This window comes from Sapajus apella, unplaced genomic scaffold (genome assembly GCF_009761245.1).
Source record: "Sapajus apella isolate SASKATOON/1434 unplaced genomic scaffold, GSC_monkey_1.0 scaffold1, whole genome shotgun sequence".
In the NCBI taxonomy this organism is placed as follows: Eukaryota; Metazoa; Chordata; class Mammalia; order Primates; family Cebidae; genus Sapajus; species Sapajus apella.
The window spans coordinates 29547698-29566385 of NW_022436941.1; the positions used below are offsets into that span (position 1 = coordinate 29547698).

At 34.1% G+C, this 18688-nt stretch overlaps 1 protein-coding gene across 1 annotated transcript in view; it reads right to left on the reverse strand.

Annotated features, from left to right (window-relative positions):
• The window catches only part of WDR36 (WD repeat domain 36), a 36398-nt gene that overhangs the window by 5337 nt on the left and 12373 nt on the right, over positions 1-18688 (reverse strand). Inside the window, 12 exon segments of the mRNA XM_032274692.1 lie at positions 4-123; positions 2813-2958; positions 3374-3471; positions 5007-5114; positions 11396-11475; positions 13273-13381; positions 13600-13765; positions 14247-14361; positions 15653-15798; positions 16913-16999; positions 17675-17740; positions 18473-18593. Coding sequence (XP_032130583.1) covers positions 4-123; positions 2813-2958; positions 3374-3471; positions 5007-5114; positions 11396-11475; positions 13273-13381; positions 13600-13765; positions 14247-14361; positions 15653-15798; positions 16913-16999; positions 17675-17740; positions 18473-18593 — 1362 coding nt within the window.

The window sequence follows — 18688 nt, forward strand, 5'->3', positions numbered from 1 at the left end:
TACCTGCTGAGGATCATTATTTTGTTCAGGTGCAGCATATCTGGGTACAAGGCCAGGAATTGTTGGAATGAAAAATGGTGCTGATTTGGGTACTTTGGGTGGTTCCCTTGGTTTATTCTTTTTCTGATTAAGAGAAAATGAGAAAGAAAAACAGCAATTATCCTGCCAACAATTTCTAATATTTAATTTTAAATCAATTTAAAAAAAAATACTAAAAAGAAAGGAGGGATGAAACTCATAGAAAGTTAAAATACAATCTCTTCTGACCAATACCCAGATCTAACCTTAACCTGGAATTTCCAATGCAGATCTCTTGCACCCTTCCTGACAGGCTGAAAAAAAGTGACACAGGAGAAATTCTACCAAGGACACAGGAGAAATTCTAAGATGAACAAAGCTAATCTTCCTAAAATATGAATATTTATGTGAATATTTAAATAAACTTCTTTTTGTATTGAGTACAAACTCTTTCATAAAACAGGATGGAAAGCAAAATTTACATAAATTCTTAATAGAAAAGAGTTTCTCAAATTACTTTTCTCCAGAAGAACTTTGGAGCCACAAGCAGACCGACATTATAAATAATTTGATAATCTTCCTGCAAAGTACAGCTCTAATTCTTCTATTTCATTGGAATTTTTATTTTTCCTTAGTACTCTGTGCTTTTAAAATGCAAGAAAACATGATTGCTGGTTTGTAAATATTTCAAATGCTAGAAAAATTATATAAGGAAAAACTCCATTGCAATTTCCACTGAAAGAATTTTGTTTTGGTGAGTACACTAATACATATCAGTATCTCAGGAACATTTTCCTTTGGAGACAGAGTTCCACTCCATTGCCCAGGCTGGAATGCAGTAAGCTCACTGCAACCTCCGCTTCCTGGGTTCAAGCAATTCTCCTGCCTCAGCCTCCTGAGCAGCTGGGATTACAGGTGTGTACCAACATGCCTAGCAAATTTTTGTATTTTTAGTAGAGACAAGGTTTCACCATGTTGGCCAGGCTGGTCTCAAACTCCTGACCTCAAATGATCCGCCTGCTTTGGCCTCCCAAAGTGGTGGGATTACAGGCATGTACCACCGCACCCTGCCTCTCAGGAATATTTGATGAAAGAGCCTTTCTATGGTAAAGTGCCTGATAAAGAAGTCTCACAATTTCACCTCACATTATTCTTCTATTCTTTAGGAGCTCTGCAGCTTTAGGCAGACTTTCTATTCCAAAGTGGAGCCATGGCATAAAAGAAAATGATTACGTGAACACAGGACAAAGCACTGCCAACTGTAGTATAGAGCCCTTTAGGATGATGGAGACTGTAAGGAGTCACAGTTACCATTCTAACTCACCATTCTTGAGTTAGAAAGGGGACAGTCACTGATTTGTTAAAACCATAAGGCTTTGGAGGAACTCCATAGTGCCCTGAAAATTATCTAATCTCACAAAGAAAAGCAAAAATAGAAGTTATCCACAGGACAAATATAAATCATTATCTTGGTACATTCTTATTTAATAGAAAATAAAAATATTAGAGATTTTAGCATATTCCTCTCACAAAGATAATCCACTCATGTTTTGATACAACATTTTATGTAGTACACACTGCCATCTTATTGAGGACCACAGTAGCCCGAAAACTGAGCTCAATTAATTGAGCATTATTCTGATTGCTCCCCTCACAGTAATCTCCTTGTAGTTTAATGCCCTGCATTTGAACTATTTCATAATGTACTCCCTTCAAAGCTGACAGTGTGGACACCATTATGAAAAGATTCGACACCATGCTTCTAGACAGCACACCTTTATACAGATGACTAATCTCTCAAAAAGTTAGCAAGTAAACAGAAGCAATTTTAACTTCTGTGAGGAAATGTAATATGAAAACTTCTCTTTCGTTATCCAAGACACACATTTCCTTTCTTGTGTTATTAGTTACGAGGATAGTTACATCTTGTTAGTTACTTATGTCAGTGTTCCTTAAACTTTTTACCAGAGCCTATACTGTGACTTAAGTCACCTAGCGGATCTAGTGTATGTGTATGTCTAACCAACTCAAGTTTCACCAAACAATACTTGCATTCATGAGCAAAAGGTAACCTGAAATTTTTCACTCTATTGTATTCCTTTTGGTAGTTTTTGTTACTCACTAGTGGGGGTCATAAAACATACTCTAAAAAAATACTAATCTATACCATAGTTGTCCATTTTTCATGCATAATGATAAATTCCTCAAGGACATAGGGGCTAGGATTTTTCTTCACCACCATACTCTCCAGGTACATTATTTAGTACCTAGTTCATGTTAACTTATGTATCTGTCCCTGATACAGCAAGTTCTAAAAATCTTTCAGTAGCTGACAGAGTATGGTGTAAGACAGGGCATGGTGTGAGATAAAGGGTTAACTTAATAAAATGAAAACCTAGTGAAATTTCTCTGGTCGTCAAATGCCTACCAGTAGAAATACATTATAATAGCTATTTTTTGTTCCCGCATGTTTTAGAAACTTATATAAAAGTGATTTCTTAGGCTGGATTTTAAAGGATCAGTTTCCAATAGCTCTATACAGGCTGAACTTTTGCCACATCCAAATGTCTGCTGAGTTTCTCAAAGTTGACATAAATATGAATATCTTGTGATAATCACACCATATTAAATAATACTTGATTAAATGGAATTGTCACTGTTATCTTATATATTAACTGCTCCTCCTAATGCCCTTAAAGTAGGGGAAGTTCTCTCTGCTTAAAAACATAAAAATGCTTCTGGATGCATGCTTAGGGTCTATTAAGTGCATTAATTAAGTGTACTATAGTATTACCTTAATAACATCAAGATTAAGAAGGTTTTTCCATCGTGACTCAGGAAGAAGTGAAAGAGTCACCAATTGCTCATCCAACTGTTCTGGTGAATCATATTCTATCATTTCATCACTTGGTTCTACTGTTTCTTCTGATACTTCTACATCTTTAAAAAATGTTCAGGTAAAACAAATTAACCCAAAATGAGATTTTTACCATACAAAAGCAATTTAATTCATTTCAAATTAATCTGTGTTTCATAACATGTTCACTCAATGCAGCCTTGTAAACTGTTCATTAATTTCATTTCCTTATCCCTGTCTTTTTCTTATTTTCTCATATTAACTATAACTCCCATCACTAGCCCCAAAATACCTTCTTCACTGGTATACTATTTGATATATTATCAATGCCACATCGATTATATTTCTGCATAAATTCACAAAGTCATTCAAAGTCTTTTCTATATCGGTTAAAAAACACTTTGGTTGAATGCACTAAACTTTGCCTTTGGTAGCAGTATCTCCTATATTAGGTTTATAATATTACACCTCAAAAATTACTTGCAATTTTGTGATTACCTTGGGTTTGGCAAGTACCAGGAAGCATTACTACTGAGGGGACATAATCCGTAGGAAGTGGCCGTAATGAAACAACTGAATACAGAGAAATATTGGACCTGAGAAAACAAAACATAAGCAATATTTCAAAAATTATAAAAAGTTTCTTCAGGGAAATACTCTACAATCTTAAATTTGACTACAGACTTCTATTAGTTAAAAAAAGACCTCAAAGATAGACTGTATCAATTTAAAAATGCCTTGACTTATTTCATAGATGCCATTATAGATAATAAAGCTATGTAAATTATCGAGTCTCTTTCCTGACGTAGTATTAAAGACAGACCAGTAGCAGATAATACTTTTATAAGGCAAAATAACTTTCATATATTGTTTTGACATATATCAACCTTTATTTAAGGATACTGGAATAGAAGGAAAAATGAACTCAGAGAGTAAGTCAGAGCGTGACTGTGTTGAGCATATTCTTGCAGTTGCTGAAAGATCATAGATTCCCCTTCTCTAGAATATCCCTCTAAGTAGCCATATTTCTGCTACTCAGTCTGCACCTTGGCCATGAATGACTAATGAAGATGTGGATACCTGTCCCAAAGTAGGGGACAGGTTTCTTTTCCCCACACTTTATGAAGCTGGAATAGAAAATTAAAATTGAGACTCTCAGATTTTGAGTTATTAATAGCAGTACTTTATAGAGAAAGGCCATACTCCTGCTGTGAGGTCTCATAGCTACTATTCTTTTCTAAATTGTTGTAGCCTCATGGATTCCGGGAGATGCTCCATTTTACAAATTAAGGTGAACAGGGTCTATTTCTATTATATGTTAAAATTGCTTTGTATCTTCAAATACAATTATAGCATTTTATAATTAAATGTTTTTTACAATCAATTCTTTCTTTTACCCAATAATAATAGTTAAAAGAATTAGATATATAAAGTTAGGAAAGAGACAAAATTTTTTCTAAACACAGGTGATGTTCTATTTATTATGAGCTATCATAATCCCTTATAAGTTCATCATAAGAGAATTTGAAGATCATATAAAGATCTTTACATTTTGTTTGTTTGTTTGTTTGTTTGTTTTTTGAGACGGAGTTTCGCTCGTTACCCAGGCTGGAGTGCAATGGCGCAATCTCGGCTCACCGCAACCTCCGCCTCCCGGGTTCAGGCAATTCTCCTGCCTCAGCCTCCTGGATCTTTACATGTTTATGAAAAGTCATGCAACTAGAATGAATCTCAGAAAGTATTCTGCTTATACTTGTGCCTTTTTTATAGACAAGTAGGCTGAAGTTCAGAAGTGACTGGCCAAGGTCATAAAGCAGTAGTGGGACACTGGCAGGTGAACCATGGCTTGGCTGAGAACTCCTTTTTGCTAAACTTTTAAAACTTACTTATTCTTTCTGCAAATAAAAGCCAAATACGATAACAGATAAAAATCAATCATTTGGTTTAGAACATATACTTAAGCAAAGCGGTCTACATTATCAAGCAGATGTTGACTCAATCACAGACTTATAGTGAATTAAGTATTTACATTAACTTGTGACATTTCCATTTAAAGACCACTTTAGCAACTATAACTCTCTGACCATACAATCTTCGTTATCCCAAAACAGCACTGTATGAAAGAACTTACCACAGATAAATTCCAAGGTGGTCCACATGGGAAGTTGCCAGAAAGTCTCCAGTAGGAGACATAGAAACATTCAGAGGAGCCGAGTCCAACAAAAAACAGTCTATCAGGCTACAGAAATAATTAACACATTAAAATTATTTGAACTCTACCAAAAAGGATATAATTCACAAAAATATTTTTGCTAAAAGGACAAGGAATAAGAGATGCAGAAAATGTGTGTTGGTGTTTTTTTAATCACCACTATCAATCAGAAAGTCTCCACTAATAAACAGCTTTGTTAACTAAGTTACTATGTGAAAATAATTTCACTTAATGAGAAAGACACAACATTAACTAGACCAACTAACTGGAGAAGCAGTTTCAACAAAAGAGAGAAAAGAGGAAATCTGTTTTTCTGGAATACTAAATTTTGGTAGATTGACTTAGGGACAATTCTAAAGATATAACATTTAAAATAAATCTATTAGTATTCTGTATTTTTTGTTACTTCAGTGACACTAATGAAAAGATTGGGCAAAAGGAGAAAGTAATATAACAAAATGGATGTAAATAAGAATGGTAATTAAAAAAAAAAACCTTTTGAGCAACTGCACCTGTTTTTCAAATAAGTAGTCATGCTATACATGAAACACATGAAAATTCAGTCTCTAGAGCCATAAAGCAACTTATGGAAACTAGTCCCATAGCTTTAAAATCCTGAAGGGGTTTACTAGTTGGGGTGAAAGGGAGAGAAACCACAACCAGGTAGAGGACTCAGAATGGGCTCCACAGAGAACACTTGTGTTTGAGGGGAGCTTTACCAATGGACAGGATTTCAATGGATATTGAGGTCTAGCAGAGAAAGCATTTCCTGGCTAAGGGAAATGTGGCGGACAAGACAAGGGAAAATACAATTGTGTATAGTGAGGAGTGCAGTTTTGTAGGACCATTAAGCATAAGCATAAGCATAAGCATAAGCATAAGGCTGCATATAATGTTTTATATACCAAACACCTGAGTTTGTTTTAATCTTATAATTGATGGAAAGTCATTAACCACTTAAGAGGAGATAGTGGCATAATCTTCACTTTCATAGAAAATTTGCCATCAGAATGCAGAATATATTAGAACAGAGAGAATGGTGAGAATATGTAGTAATCATCTAACAAGCAACAAAGATAACTAGGATGGTGAGAGCAAAAAGTGAAAAGAGGTATATTTAAGAAACAAAGAGAAAGGCCTATACTCATCTGAATCCTGCTGGAAAGACTCCTTAGGCTGCCTAAAAGTGAGAGTAGCCTTAAGCAGAGTATACTGGTTTTTAATGACAGCTATTCTTTTTTTTTTTTTTTTTTTTTTTTTTGAGACGGAGTTTTGCTCTTGTTACCCACGCTGGGGTGCAATGGCACAATCTTGGCTCACCGCAACTTCCGCCTCCTGGGTTCAAGCAGTTCTCCTGCCTCAGCCTCCCGAGTAGCTGGAACTACAGGCGTGCGCCACCATGCCCAGCTAATTTTTTGTATTTTTAGTAGAGACAGGGTTTCGCCATGTTGGCCAGGATGGTCTCAATCTCTTGACCTCGTGATCCACCCGCTTCGGCCTCCCAAAGTGCTGGGTTTATAGGCGTGAGCCACCACGCCCGGCCCAATGACAGCTATTCTGAAGTCAATATATTATACATAGGAAGGTACACACAAACGACTCAAGTTCAGGATGTACATTAATAATACAAATTACTTCAAGAGTAACACTTTTTTTAGTGCTCTGTGTGAGGAAGTATCCTCAGCACTTGAGTGTGCTAACTAATCTAATCTTCACAAACCCTACAAGGCAGATAGTCCTTACCATACAGTCCAGAAAACTGAGGTCCAGTAAGATTTTAAATTCACTCAAGGCAGAAAGCAATTGGGTCAGTATTTTCACCCAAGCAGTTCTACCCAATTCATATTGTTAGCTAATATACATTCCAGTAAAGCCACTACTGAAACTTAAGCACAAATTAGGGCAATAGCTTACACACACCCAGGGTATGCCTACATCAGTGATTGACAGGACACATCATGAGCAGCTCAAATGTAAATGAAGACTGTCCAGTGGGAGGCATTAAGTTGCTTACCCATGGTAAAATGCCTCTCTCAATTTGCTGAAAGAGCCAATAAAAATGTAAACCTTAAACAATGACTGCAAGAAAAGACAACAAAAGCACTGGAAACAAACACACACCCATCAAACTGTGTTTAGGAAAACAATTGCTGTTTAATTGTCCTTTATGGGAAAGGGAGCAATAACCTGTCTGATTTCTGTTCAAGTCTGCTTTGAAAGCGCACAAGAATGGCTTTTGTTGGGAATCAAAGGAATTGGGGGAAACACTTGCTAAACACTTATTCTATGCCACAGACTGTTAAGTTATTTATGTTGAGCCATTTAATCCACACAATCCAGAGATGAAGATACTATCCTAACACATACAGAAGAAGATTAAACCTACAACACGGCAATTTCAAATCTTAAGGTTGTCTCCTTTGTCTAAATATTACTCATCAAAAGTTTAAGTATGTGAAGGGTAAAACTTCCTAACATGTTTAGGAACTATCTGTTAAGAAGAAACTTACTGCTTGAGCAAACTTATTTTACTTAAACTATAATTATCTTGTCAACTTCATTGTGTAACTTCATTTCCACAGCTGTGGTGTGTGGGTAGATGGGACTTCCATTATATAAAACCACCAAATTGAGGAAGGTGGTTTCCACATACACAGCATATTCTACACTGTCACATTAGTTCATAAAACATAAATGCGCAGGCTCATCCCAGACCTAAAACTACCATACAGTTTCATGCCAATCTTAAAAAAATATGTTCAGTCCCAGGTACCTTATAATTTCTTCTGAAAGAATATTAATACAATTCCTATTCTAAGGATTTAGAATCTTATTCTGATTTACAAGATCAGAGCCCTGCACATATATTCAGTAGGTGGTTTCTGATGATTATTCTGACCAAATGGAGACTGTTTCCATATGTTCTATTTTCAAAGTGCTAAAATCATCTTCCACAGAAATCTTTAAGGAGTAGCACAAAGGGATGTTTTTGCCTCAGTGAGAAATTCAAAACAATGTTCTATTCCAATTCTTCTATGTAATGCTCCTCAGGAAGTAGGGTTGGGGTAAGACAGAACAAATGAAGAATTCTATGAAGACTATTTAATTTTATATATTTCTCACCCCTCAAAGAACTCAATCTGGACCAGGAGTGGTGGCTGATGCCTGTAATCCCAGCACTTTGGGATAATGAGGTGGGCAGATCATTTGACGTCAGGAGTTCGAGACCAGCTTGGCCAACATGGTGAAACTCCATCTCCATTAACCATACAAAAAAAATTAGCTGGGTATGGTGGCGTGCACCTGTGGTCCCAGCTACTCGAGAGCCTGAGGCAGGAGAATCCCTTGAACCCGGGAGACAGAGGTTGCAGTGAGCCGAGATCGCAACACTGCACTCCAGCCTGGGCAACAGAACAAGACTTTGTCTCAAAAAAAAAAAAGAATTCAATCTGAACTTCTGTTAGATCAAAGACAGCCAGACATAAAAGGTGGTGGTAATGGTAGAGGAACAATAATTTCAGAGATAAAAAATTTCAACTCTGTTTCTCTGCGAATTTTACAAACATAAAAAATGTTTCAGCACTTAAAAAAAACTGCATAGGAAAGTTTAATACCTATGCAATTTGTTTAAAATAGGCACAATTCCAGATGGATATCCCTGTATGTTAATACACTCAAGGGTTTACTCATAGATAGCTTCACTTTCCAGGCTATGTAACATGTTTTCTTTATTCAAGTTATTTAACTGAAAGAAAAACTAGGAATCTCCATAGGCTGAATTATGTTTTTTTAAAGAGGGGAAATTAAAAAAACCCAAGTTACCCATGGTTATACAATAAAACACTAATCTTAACTTTATTATCTTCTACATCAAGAAAATCAGTTCGTTCTTAAAACAAGACATGGTCTGAGCAAAGGTGATAACATAACAACAGTTCTTTCTCCAGTGCTTATTTTGTGCTCTGCCATTTATAAACTAAGTTGCCTTGGGCAAATCACTTAATTTTTCTAAAAGCCTCCACTTCATCATTTTTGAAATGGGACTAATAACAGTAATAGTACCTACAACCTCTTAGGATATGAAAAATAAAAGCATTCACAGTGCCTAGCAGCACATCGTAAATGTTAGCTTAGTTGCAATTAAGCAGCAGCAGTTGTTTGATAGTTATTCAAGCTCTCTCATTTGGTCCACTTCAAATTTTAACCAAAAACTAATTTTTTAAATAAAAATATGCTTTTTCCAATCAATGTCCATTTTATTACATTTTCTTTTAACAATTCGATGTGGTCACTTCTTGCTCTTGTGCTACACCCAGCTTCGTGTCTGTCTATTCACTTGAAATTGCTTATGCTCACTAAAAATAAGATAATAGAGTTGAAAATTTATCAGATTTTGATCTTTTCAACTTTTTACTGATATAAGAAATTCAGCAAAAGGCTAATGCTGAGTCAAAGGTTAGTGGCTTTGAATGCTACTTTCAAATCCTAATTTTTCCATTCCAAAGATGAATTAGCCACTTAAAAAAAAAACGCTACCAATTTATTACTACTGAATAATCTATCTCTCCCACTAATATAAACTAAAACTATTAAAAAGGAAAATGAAAAAGGCACTATGCCAACTCTACTATTTATATAACTTTCTTACTTTAAAGCAACTCAAATTAGATAACATTAACTTTTAGAAAACAGCAAAAGCCCAAGAAGTGACAGACCACTAATATTTCTAATAGTGTCTTTAACAAAATGTTTAATTAAAGAAATACCAACTTTAGGTGAACCTTCTAAAACCAAAGGAGGATACAGTCAATAAATTATATTTTGCTTTACTCTATTTTAGGTGAAAGAGACACACCTGTGGACAAAGATCCCTAGTTATTAGAGCTGGACCCACTAGCAACAATCCTTAGCTGTGCTTACAGGATAGGTAGGTGTGCCTCAGGCTTGTTTCAAACTTGAAGGGAACTGAGGACATCAGGGTTTTTCCTTCCTAAAGGTCAAACTGTTTTCATGTATGAGCTTATCCAATTCGTGAGTAGGAAGAGGAAGTTAACAGAGCTTAATTTAGGAAGATTTTAGATTAAAAAGTACCACCTTCCTTCTCATTTTTCTCATCCATCTTTTTTTAATGGTATGGTACTGTTAAATTAGATGTTTTGCTATTTCCATAATTCTTCCTTTCTTCATACTCATCTAAGCAATCCTGTGTTAAATGATATGATTTTAAATGGTATCTACACCTACATAATTTTTAACAACAAACCCCACACACATTCTGTATGTCTCCTCTGTTTTATACCATTTACAGATTTGGTTGTTTTCTCTTTAAAGTGCTGGATTAGCAGCAAATTTCAACCCATGAAATGGATTTCTGAACATCTGTTAGGTTTTACCCAAATCTAAAGACACACATTTTTACTACTTTTAAGATACAGTTTGAATGTCCCCTCTAAAACTCATGTTTAAACTTAATCCACAATGTGACAGTATTGAGGGGGAGGGCCTTTAAGAGGTGACTGGATCATGAGGACTCTGTCTTCATTAATGAATTAACCTGTTCATAGATTAATGGATTATCATGAGAGGAAAACTGGTGGCTTTATAAGAAAAGGAAGACAGACTTGAGCCATTACATTATCACACTGAGTGATAGTCCCAAGGTGGTATGGGGTATCACCCTTACTAGTGTGATACCCCATACCACCTTGGGACTATTCAGTCTCCACCAGCAAGAAGTCTCTCCAGCTATGGCCTCTTGACCTGAGGCTTTTCAATCTCCCAAACTATAAGAAATAAACTCCTTTTCTTTAGAAATAACAGGGTTTCAATATTCCAAGCTACAGAAAATGCACTATTTAAAATGCCTTCTTTTAAGAATTATGTCAGAGTACCACAAGAGATATAATATACAAAAAAGAAAAGTTAGCAATTTTTACTTTCTAACTAAATTCAGCATGAACTAAAAAAACTCAAAATAAAAGTTTGTCATCCTTAAGTCTGAGCTTTATCAAAAAGGCCAAATGAGCTTTCCTAAGGTTTAGGCACCTTGCTTCTGTATCTCAATTTTGCAGGATTAGAAAACCTAAGAGAGATTTCACTTTTCTATTATCTTTCATGACACTACTACTTGCTGTTTGGTTATCATTAAAAACACTCCAAGGACACAATACAGTCATGTCAGAAAAATCTCCAAATATAGTCACATTGGAAAAGCATATAATCCATTAACTACTGGTAAAAGTCACGTGTGAAGAAAATAACTTAGAAATCTTCTTATAGAGGTTAGGGATTTAGAAATATAAACTTACCAACCAGAAGGAAGGTCCCAAGTCCTAACAGAGCAATCCATTGCAGCACTTATTAACCAACGACCATCAGGACTAAAAGCCTTTAAATTAAAAAAATATAATATACATACATGCATATATATATATATATATATAAAATATATATATATTTATATGTATGCATGTATGTATATAAAGTTAACACCTTAAAGAATGCAATAAATGAAAAGATAATGCAGGCTTCATAAAAAAATTAATTTGACTGAGTAACATTCAGGCTGTCTTATTACATATAAAAGAAAATACCACTTCCTAAATACCACTGATATGGAATTTGGATAAAGATTAGGCTTTTAAATGAATTACTAAAAATTAAAAAAATAAAGTGTATTGCATTAATTTTCAAACCAGAATTTTCCATTTATTTACAGATAATATGTTTATGTGTGTGATTAAGAGCCTATTTTTCTTGAAGCTTATGTTAAACATCTTCTTTTTTAATAATGCTTTATTTCTAAACATAAGCCATAATAATCAGATTTTTTCAAAACAAATTTAAATAAACTACTTATGCCACCCATTATCCTTTCTAGCTATAAAAATGGATAAATAATAGATCTCTTTGCCTGTAGTACCTAAGGGTCGTCAGGCACAAATTAGATCACATGTGAAAAATGACCCAAAAAGAAAAACTTTCAGGTTTGTAGTTGTAGTATATTGTTCATCCAGCAGTTTAAATTAGTGGGTGATACTGGAATATGTAAATGTTCATTTGTTCATCAGGCTGCAGTAATATAATGTGAACTCAAATCTCAATTTACAAATAGATCAACTTACAGAAGGGTGATACAGATAGCAAAGCATGGGAAAGAATGACTCTGAGAGGTAAAGTCACGTTATAAATGCTCTCAGATTTAACTAAAAGGAGTAACTTATTACTGAATAGGGAAACTCTAGATATACAAGTTGAAAGTAAGGTTTGAAAAAGAAAGAAAAAGGAAGAGCAAATTGACACTTACAGATGTTTTAAAAATTGCCATTTCAGCACAACCCACTCCCACCCTCATTTCTACACATGCTGTTGAAACAAATTCTGTTGATGTATAATTCTGCCAGCCTCTGATCTGCAGAACACAATGTCCTGAACAGGTTTTTTTTCCTTCAATTTTTAAGGAAAGGAGTAAATTCTGATTTTTGGTGTGAAAACTAGTAAATGTAGCTGTTGGGTTTGTCACTAAGTATTAGGGTTTTATTTTTATTTTACTTTTTCTATTTTCAAGCAAATCAAGGTATCTGCAATTGATGAAAAATAATAACATAGACTTAATATGGTCCTCAAATGACAAATTTATTTTAAAAGTTCTTTTGAATATGCTTTTCAAACTACTTTACTTCTTACCATATAATATATCCCACTATAGGAACATAATAGTAAACTTAAACACATTTTTATTAATTAAACCCCTTCAGAATTAACATACATAAACTCCAGAAATAGCACCAACCTAAAATAAACCAGATACCAAATATTCCAAGCAAATAGTCTTTTACTATTAATTCATTTCATACATAGTAAAACAGAAATAAATTCTCCCAGCTTAGTTTAATATTAAGTTAAAAATGACACAAACCAATGGATCATTCATATCTATAGTTTACTCTGGCCTGGTTCAATGAAAAAAAGATGAGCTCTAAAACTTACACTTCAATTTGATGGCATCAACTCCCTGAAAAGTATTAAACTTTTAACTTAAAACTTTCTTTAAAAATCTTTGAAAAATGGCCTGCAAATTAAAATTGATAACCACCTCATATAATGATTTTAAGGCTATTAAAGGATAACACACCCAAACAGAAGTAGCAATAAGTCCAGTTTTATCAGCTAGAGTTTGTTTTACCATGTCATTTATTTGGCCTTGGTGTCCAGAAAACTGTCTGACAATCTTCCTAGTTTCTATATCCAGAACACTAATGGAGAAGTCATCCAAGGCGAGTCCCAGAATGCCACTAGCAAGATAAATGCACCAGTTTTAGTAAATAAAAAACCCTTGAACTAAAAAGTCTTATATCCACTTGAATTTTGTTAAATCAAATACAGTTAGGTGGAAATTAAGCCAAATGCTGTTCTTTATTAAATACTCTGATTTTTCTCACTTGGTAAATTGTGACTTTAAAACTTTTACCAAAAGAATTAATGAGAAAATCCATTATCATTAAAAGTTTACCTGTCCCTATGTAGCAGCATGATATTTGGAGATGAACTGAGGCCCACAGAATGGATTAAACTTTTGCTTTTAAAGTTCCAGAATTTGAGTAATCCTTCACTACCAGTTGTAACTGTCACCTGGTTTAATCCATCCACTGAAACACCTCTAATAGATCCCTTGTGAGCTGTAAGGTACATGTCAAAAGAAAAAAGAAATCAGAATTGGCAGTGTCTCTCTTAACAATACACATAGTGATTCCTTCATTCAAATACATAAGCTGCCATTTAAATATCCTTGAAAAATTTTGAAATTAATCTGAATTTTAGGGGGTTAAGGAGAAGAATCTTAATTATTAACACTGAGTAAAAAAACAGAAATCAGGTTGATACCACATAGGTCTGAAAATTTTGTTAAAATATTCTGCTTAAAGCAGAAGAGAAAAAAATTTTAATCTGAATAATATCCACATAACTCTTAGGTACCCATGACTTTTCTCTTTCAACATGGTCCTTATGATACAATTGTAGTATCTGCCATATAGGGTTGAAGATAACCCGTCTTAAACTTTAGCAAAATGCCCAGCACTTAAAGATTATAAATGCAAGCTATCATTACTAGCCTTGTATTTATCTATATTAATTTAAAAAAAGGAAAAAATTCTATACCTTGATCCTTGCCGAAACTTCCTCGATGTATACCAGACTGCATGTTATATACATCTACAGTTCCTGATGAGAGGCCAATTACAGCAAAGTTTCCACAAGAAGTTATATCCACTGCCTTAAAGAAAAAAAAAAAAAAAAACCGCAAATGACAAAGAAAATAACATTTTATTGCACTTTATGCTTGCCAAAGTATTTTTTTTATCTACTGCTTGTTCCTTTTTATTTAAAAAAGCACGATAAATAAATTGCTTCATTAGTTTTTTTAAACCTAAAGTAATTATATTTGGGTGTATAAGAATATATGTTAGATTCTATCTCCATTCTTTTAAAAGTATCAAGAATTAATATCTAAGAAAACAAAACATAACTAAGGTTAACTCAATTTAAATGTACAAAGTCAGGAGAACTACATACAGGACCAGCCTTCAATTTTTATTTTATTAACAAGGCTAAAGTCAAAACATTCCATTGCCTAATTTCTTTTTGTCTTGCCTTTTTTATCTGCTTCCACAGCTGTCATCAAACCATAAACATACCATTAGTTAGAATGCCCAAGCAAAAGCCCAAAATATTTTAATTATGACATTTTAGGAAGGGAGTATATAAGACAATACAGGAGAACATTTGGTTTATAGGCAAGTTCTATTATAAACCCACTTTACTACTTAAAATATCAATAGTGTATCAATATATGTTTTTCTATATTTCAGCAGAGGTAACAAGATCATTCAATGGAGAAAGAATGGTCTTGTGAACAAATGGTGCTGAGACAACTGGATATCCACATGCAAAAAAAAGAAATTGGATCCCTATATCATACCATATACAAAAATCAATTGAGAGAGAATAAACCCAAATATAAGAGCTAAAACTAGGAAGCTCTTATCAGTCACAGAAGCAAATCTTCGTGTCTTTCGGCTACACAATGCTTTCTTAAAAAGCATAAGCAATATAAGAATAAACTGAACTTCATCAAAATTCAAAGCTTTTAGTTAAAAATGACACCAAAAAGAAAATGAAATGATAGCCTACAGAATGGAAGAAAACATTTGTAATTCAAATATCTCATAAGGGACTTGTATTGAGAATATATAAAGAGATATTACAAGTTAATTATTTTTAAATATTTCTCAAAAAAGATATACGAATGGTCTATAACCATATGAAAAGATGTTCATTCTTCATGTCAGTGGGGAAATAGAAATCAGAACCACAACGAGATAATACCTCACGCCCAATTACAAATAAATGTTTGTAACTTGGAAAGCTTAAAACTATTAAGGAATAACTTCAAAATGTTAAACTATGTTTTTTCAACCAATATTATGAGGAGAAACTTTGAGTGCAACAAGATTTCCATAGGAAAATTTTAAAGCAAAAATGTCCTTATAAACAAGCTCACTTACTGTTGCAGTTATGTCATCTTTCTTCAATTCTTTTGGCTTGAGAAAGTAAGCACCTATTGTAGATTTTTGATAATTCCAGGTTGAGCAAGATAGCTTACCTTGATGGCAAGCAATGATACCATCCCAGTCACTCTCACGAGCTTCCTCTAAAATGTAATAAAAATCATAAATCAAATTACTTTTCATTCTGTTATTCATCTATTACTTATTAAGCATCTAATATTTCAGGTTATCATCAGACACTAGGGATACAATGGTGAACCAAACAGGTAATACCTGATACTAATGTTTCCAATCTAACAAGAGGTTATTATTTTTTAATTGACAAATTAAAAATGTGTGTACTTATGTGTTTTTAGTATACAACAAACTAACAAGAGATTTGAATTAGAAGAAATCACAGTAAAATATGATAGTGTCTTATAAAACCACTCAGGAGATTTGGGGAATATAAATGTCTCTCTGGATGGAGTGGTAGAAGGAGTAGAAATTACCTGGGGTGGGGGGATAACATGCACAAAAGAAAATGAACAAAACTGAGGACAGCAAGTAAGTGTAGTATCTTTTGGGAGGAATGGGAATCGGGGAAGGCAATCAGGACCACACTACCAAAGGTCTTGAAAGTCATGTTAAGGAGATGAGATTCCACTCTAAAGGTATAAGAAGCCACTAAAAAATTTTAAGCAGGTGAGTAATGTGATTTAGATGTGTTTTTAGGAACATCACTCAAGCTCTAAGAAAAGTCAGAAAGGTGGTCTTAATAGTAACCTTCAAATAGAAATAGTGCCTACACAGTAATTTCCCATGATAGATTTCAGGCAACAAACCCATTATCTACGTTTTTCTTAAAATCACTTCTTTGAAAGAAGCAGTGGTCAAATGACATAGCATACTAAATCCTCAGCATTCTTAGATCTTAATTAGTCAGAGCTCTATGTTCTCATACTTTGCTGTTCAGTTCTTTTTAAATTAGTGACTTTCATTATACTAGGCATATGACAGAATAAAAAGAAAGGCTATAAAATCAAATATTAGTAGTAGCTATTATGAAGAGCAAAGCCTGAGGTTAATAGATAATAAGTTCACATTTAAAAGAATTCATTTTAGTGTTCACACAAGATCAGCATATACCTGGAGTTACTTTCTGAATGCTTATTAATATCTGTAAAAGCATTTATTAAAACAGAGAAAATAAAATAGCACAAAGTAGGAAACAACGACAAAGGAGAACGTCTCGAAACACAGTATGAAGTTACTTACCTGCTGCAAACTTTGTGATGGGTGGAAGTCTCACTGACATGGTATTCTGAAGTCCTTTACGTTTGACTCTCTTTTTATTTATTAATCCTGGGGTTGGAGGCAAGGGGGACATAGAAAGCTATGAATCCTTCTTAATTAAAAAAAAAATATATGTAAAAGAAAAGCTATCATTGTCATACAACTATAAAGTTCAAGATATTCCCATTTAAGTCAGAAACAAAACAAAGATGTTATTACCACTGTTATTTTTTAATTCTAAGAGAAATTACTTTAGATATTGATTTTAAAAAAATCTTAAATTTCATCTGAAAGTATATACATACATGAATAGTAAAGATAGTCACTTAAAAATTAGTAATAAAACTGAAAAACATTTTCTTGTTTAATAAACAAATCTTTCAAAGGCTGGAAACATGGAAATAGAAGAATAAAATGATTGCTTTAAAGCAAAAAAATTGGACACTGCTTATGTTGATGCTTTCTCTAAGCTACCTTCCATTTTAAAAACTGTGCACTCTACAGATAGCTCAAGAGAGGCCATCAACATCTTTTGGGTGGCAGCAGTATGTTTTTACCACCCAAGATGTCTAACTTTTTCCAATAACCTCATAGCAGAACTTCAACCACTTCTTATGGTTTACGTTTATCCATTTCATCCACGAAGAGAGAAAATGTATTGATGAAACTTTCTCCAGTTCTCTCATAGAATGTTGAAATGTTTCTTTTGTAACCAGCTTATTTTCTGTCTTGCAAAGGACCTACCATGTCCCAAACTCTTATTGAATTTTTCATGTACCGTGGAAAATGACTGAAGAGTTCCATCTTGACCTGTTGACATACACAGAAGATCTCTAATCAAGTTTCATCAAAACAATGGACTATGTGAATCACAAATTTTATAAAATTCAATTTGAAAAACTTGAAGTCACAGTTTGGGACACTTTAAAGGGAAAGCCAGATTGCAACTACATTAAAACACTCAACTTTTTTTTTCTCTCAAGATGGAGTTTTGCTCTTGTCGCCAGGCTTTAGTGTAATGGCACAATGTTGGCTCACCGCAACCTCTGCCTCCTGGGTTCAGGCAATTTTCCTGCCTCAGCCTCCCTGGTATCTGGGATTACAGGCATACACCACCACACCTGACTAATATTTTGTATTTTTAGTAGAGACAGGGTTTCTCAATGTTTGTCAGGCTGGTCTTGAACTCCCAACCTCAGGTGATCCACCCACCTTGGCCTCTCAAAGTGCTGATATTACAGGCGTGAGCCACCATGCCTGGCCGAAAATACTCAACTTTTTATAGAATGGCATTTAGTGAGAATAAAGGATAAAATGAAAACGAGATACTAATAATTTTCAGCAGACTAACAGAATTTTTAGAATCTGACCATTCTGTCTCTGAGGATTAGTAAACAGAAGGACACATTAAGTACAGATAATAACTTTAAGTCACTCAAAGAGATATGCAAATCTAAATATGTGTAAATATCAAACCTAATACTGGGCACCCACATCTCAACACTTGCTGAAATAAACTAATAGTATGAAGCAGAAGCTCACTTGCGCTTAGAATCTGTTGTCCATTTTGTCCATAGTATCTGATACTGATAAGAGGAGCACTATGACCCATTCTGAATCTCAAAAGTCGGCCTTCACCTGTAGGACCATCAAATATCCATATCTGCCAAGAAATAAAAATGTAAAGTTCTTATCTGCAAGCAGTCAAATCACCCCCTACATACATCAACTGGCATTGTGTAGTGCTTGCTAAGCCAC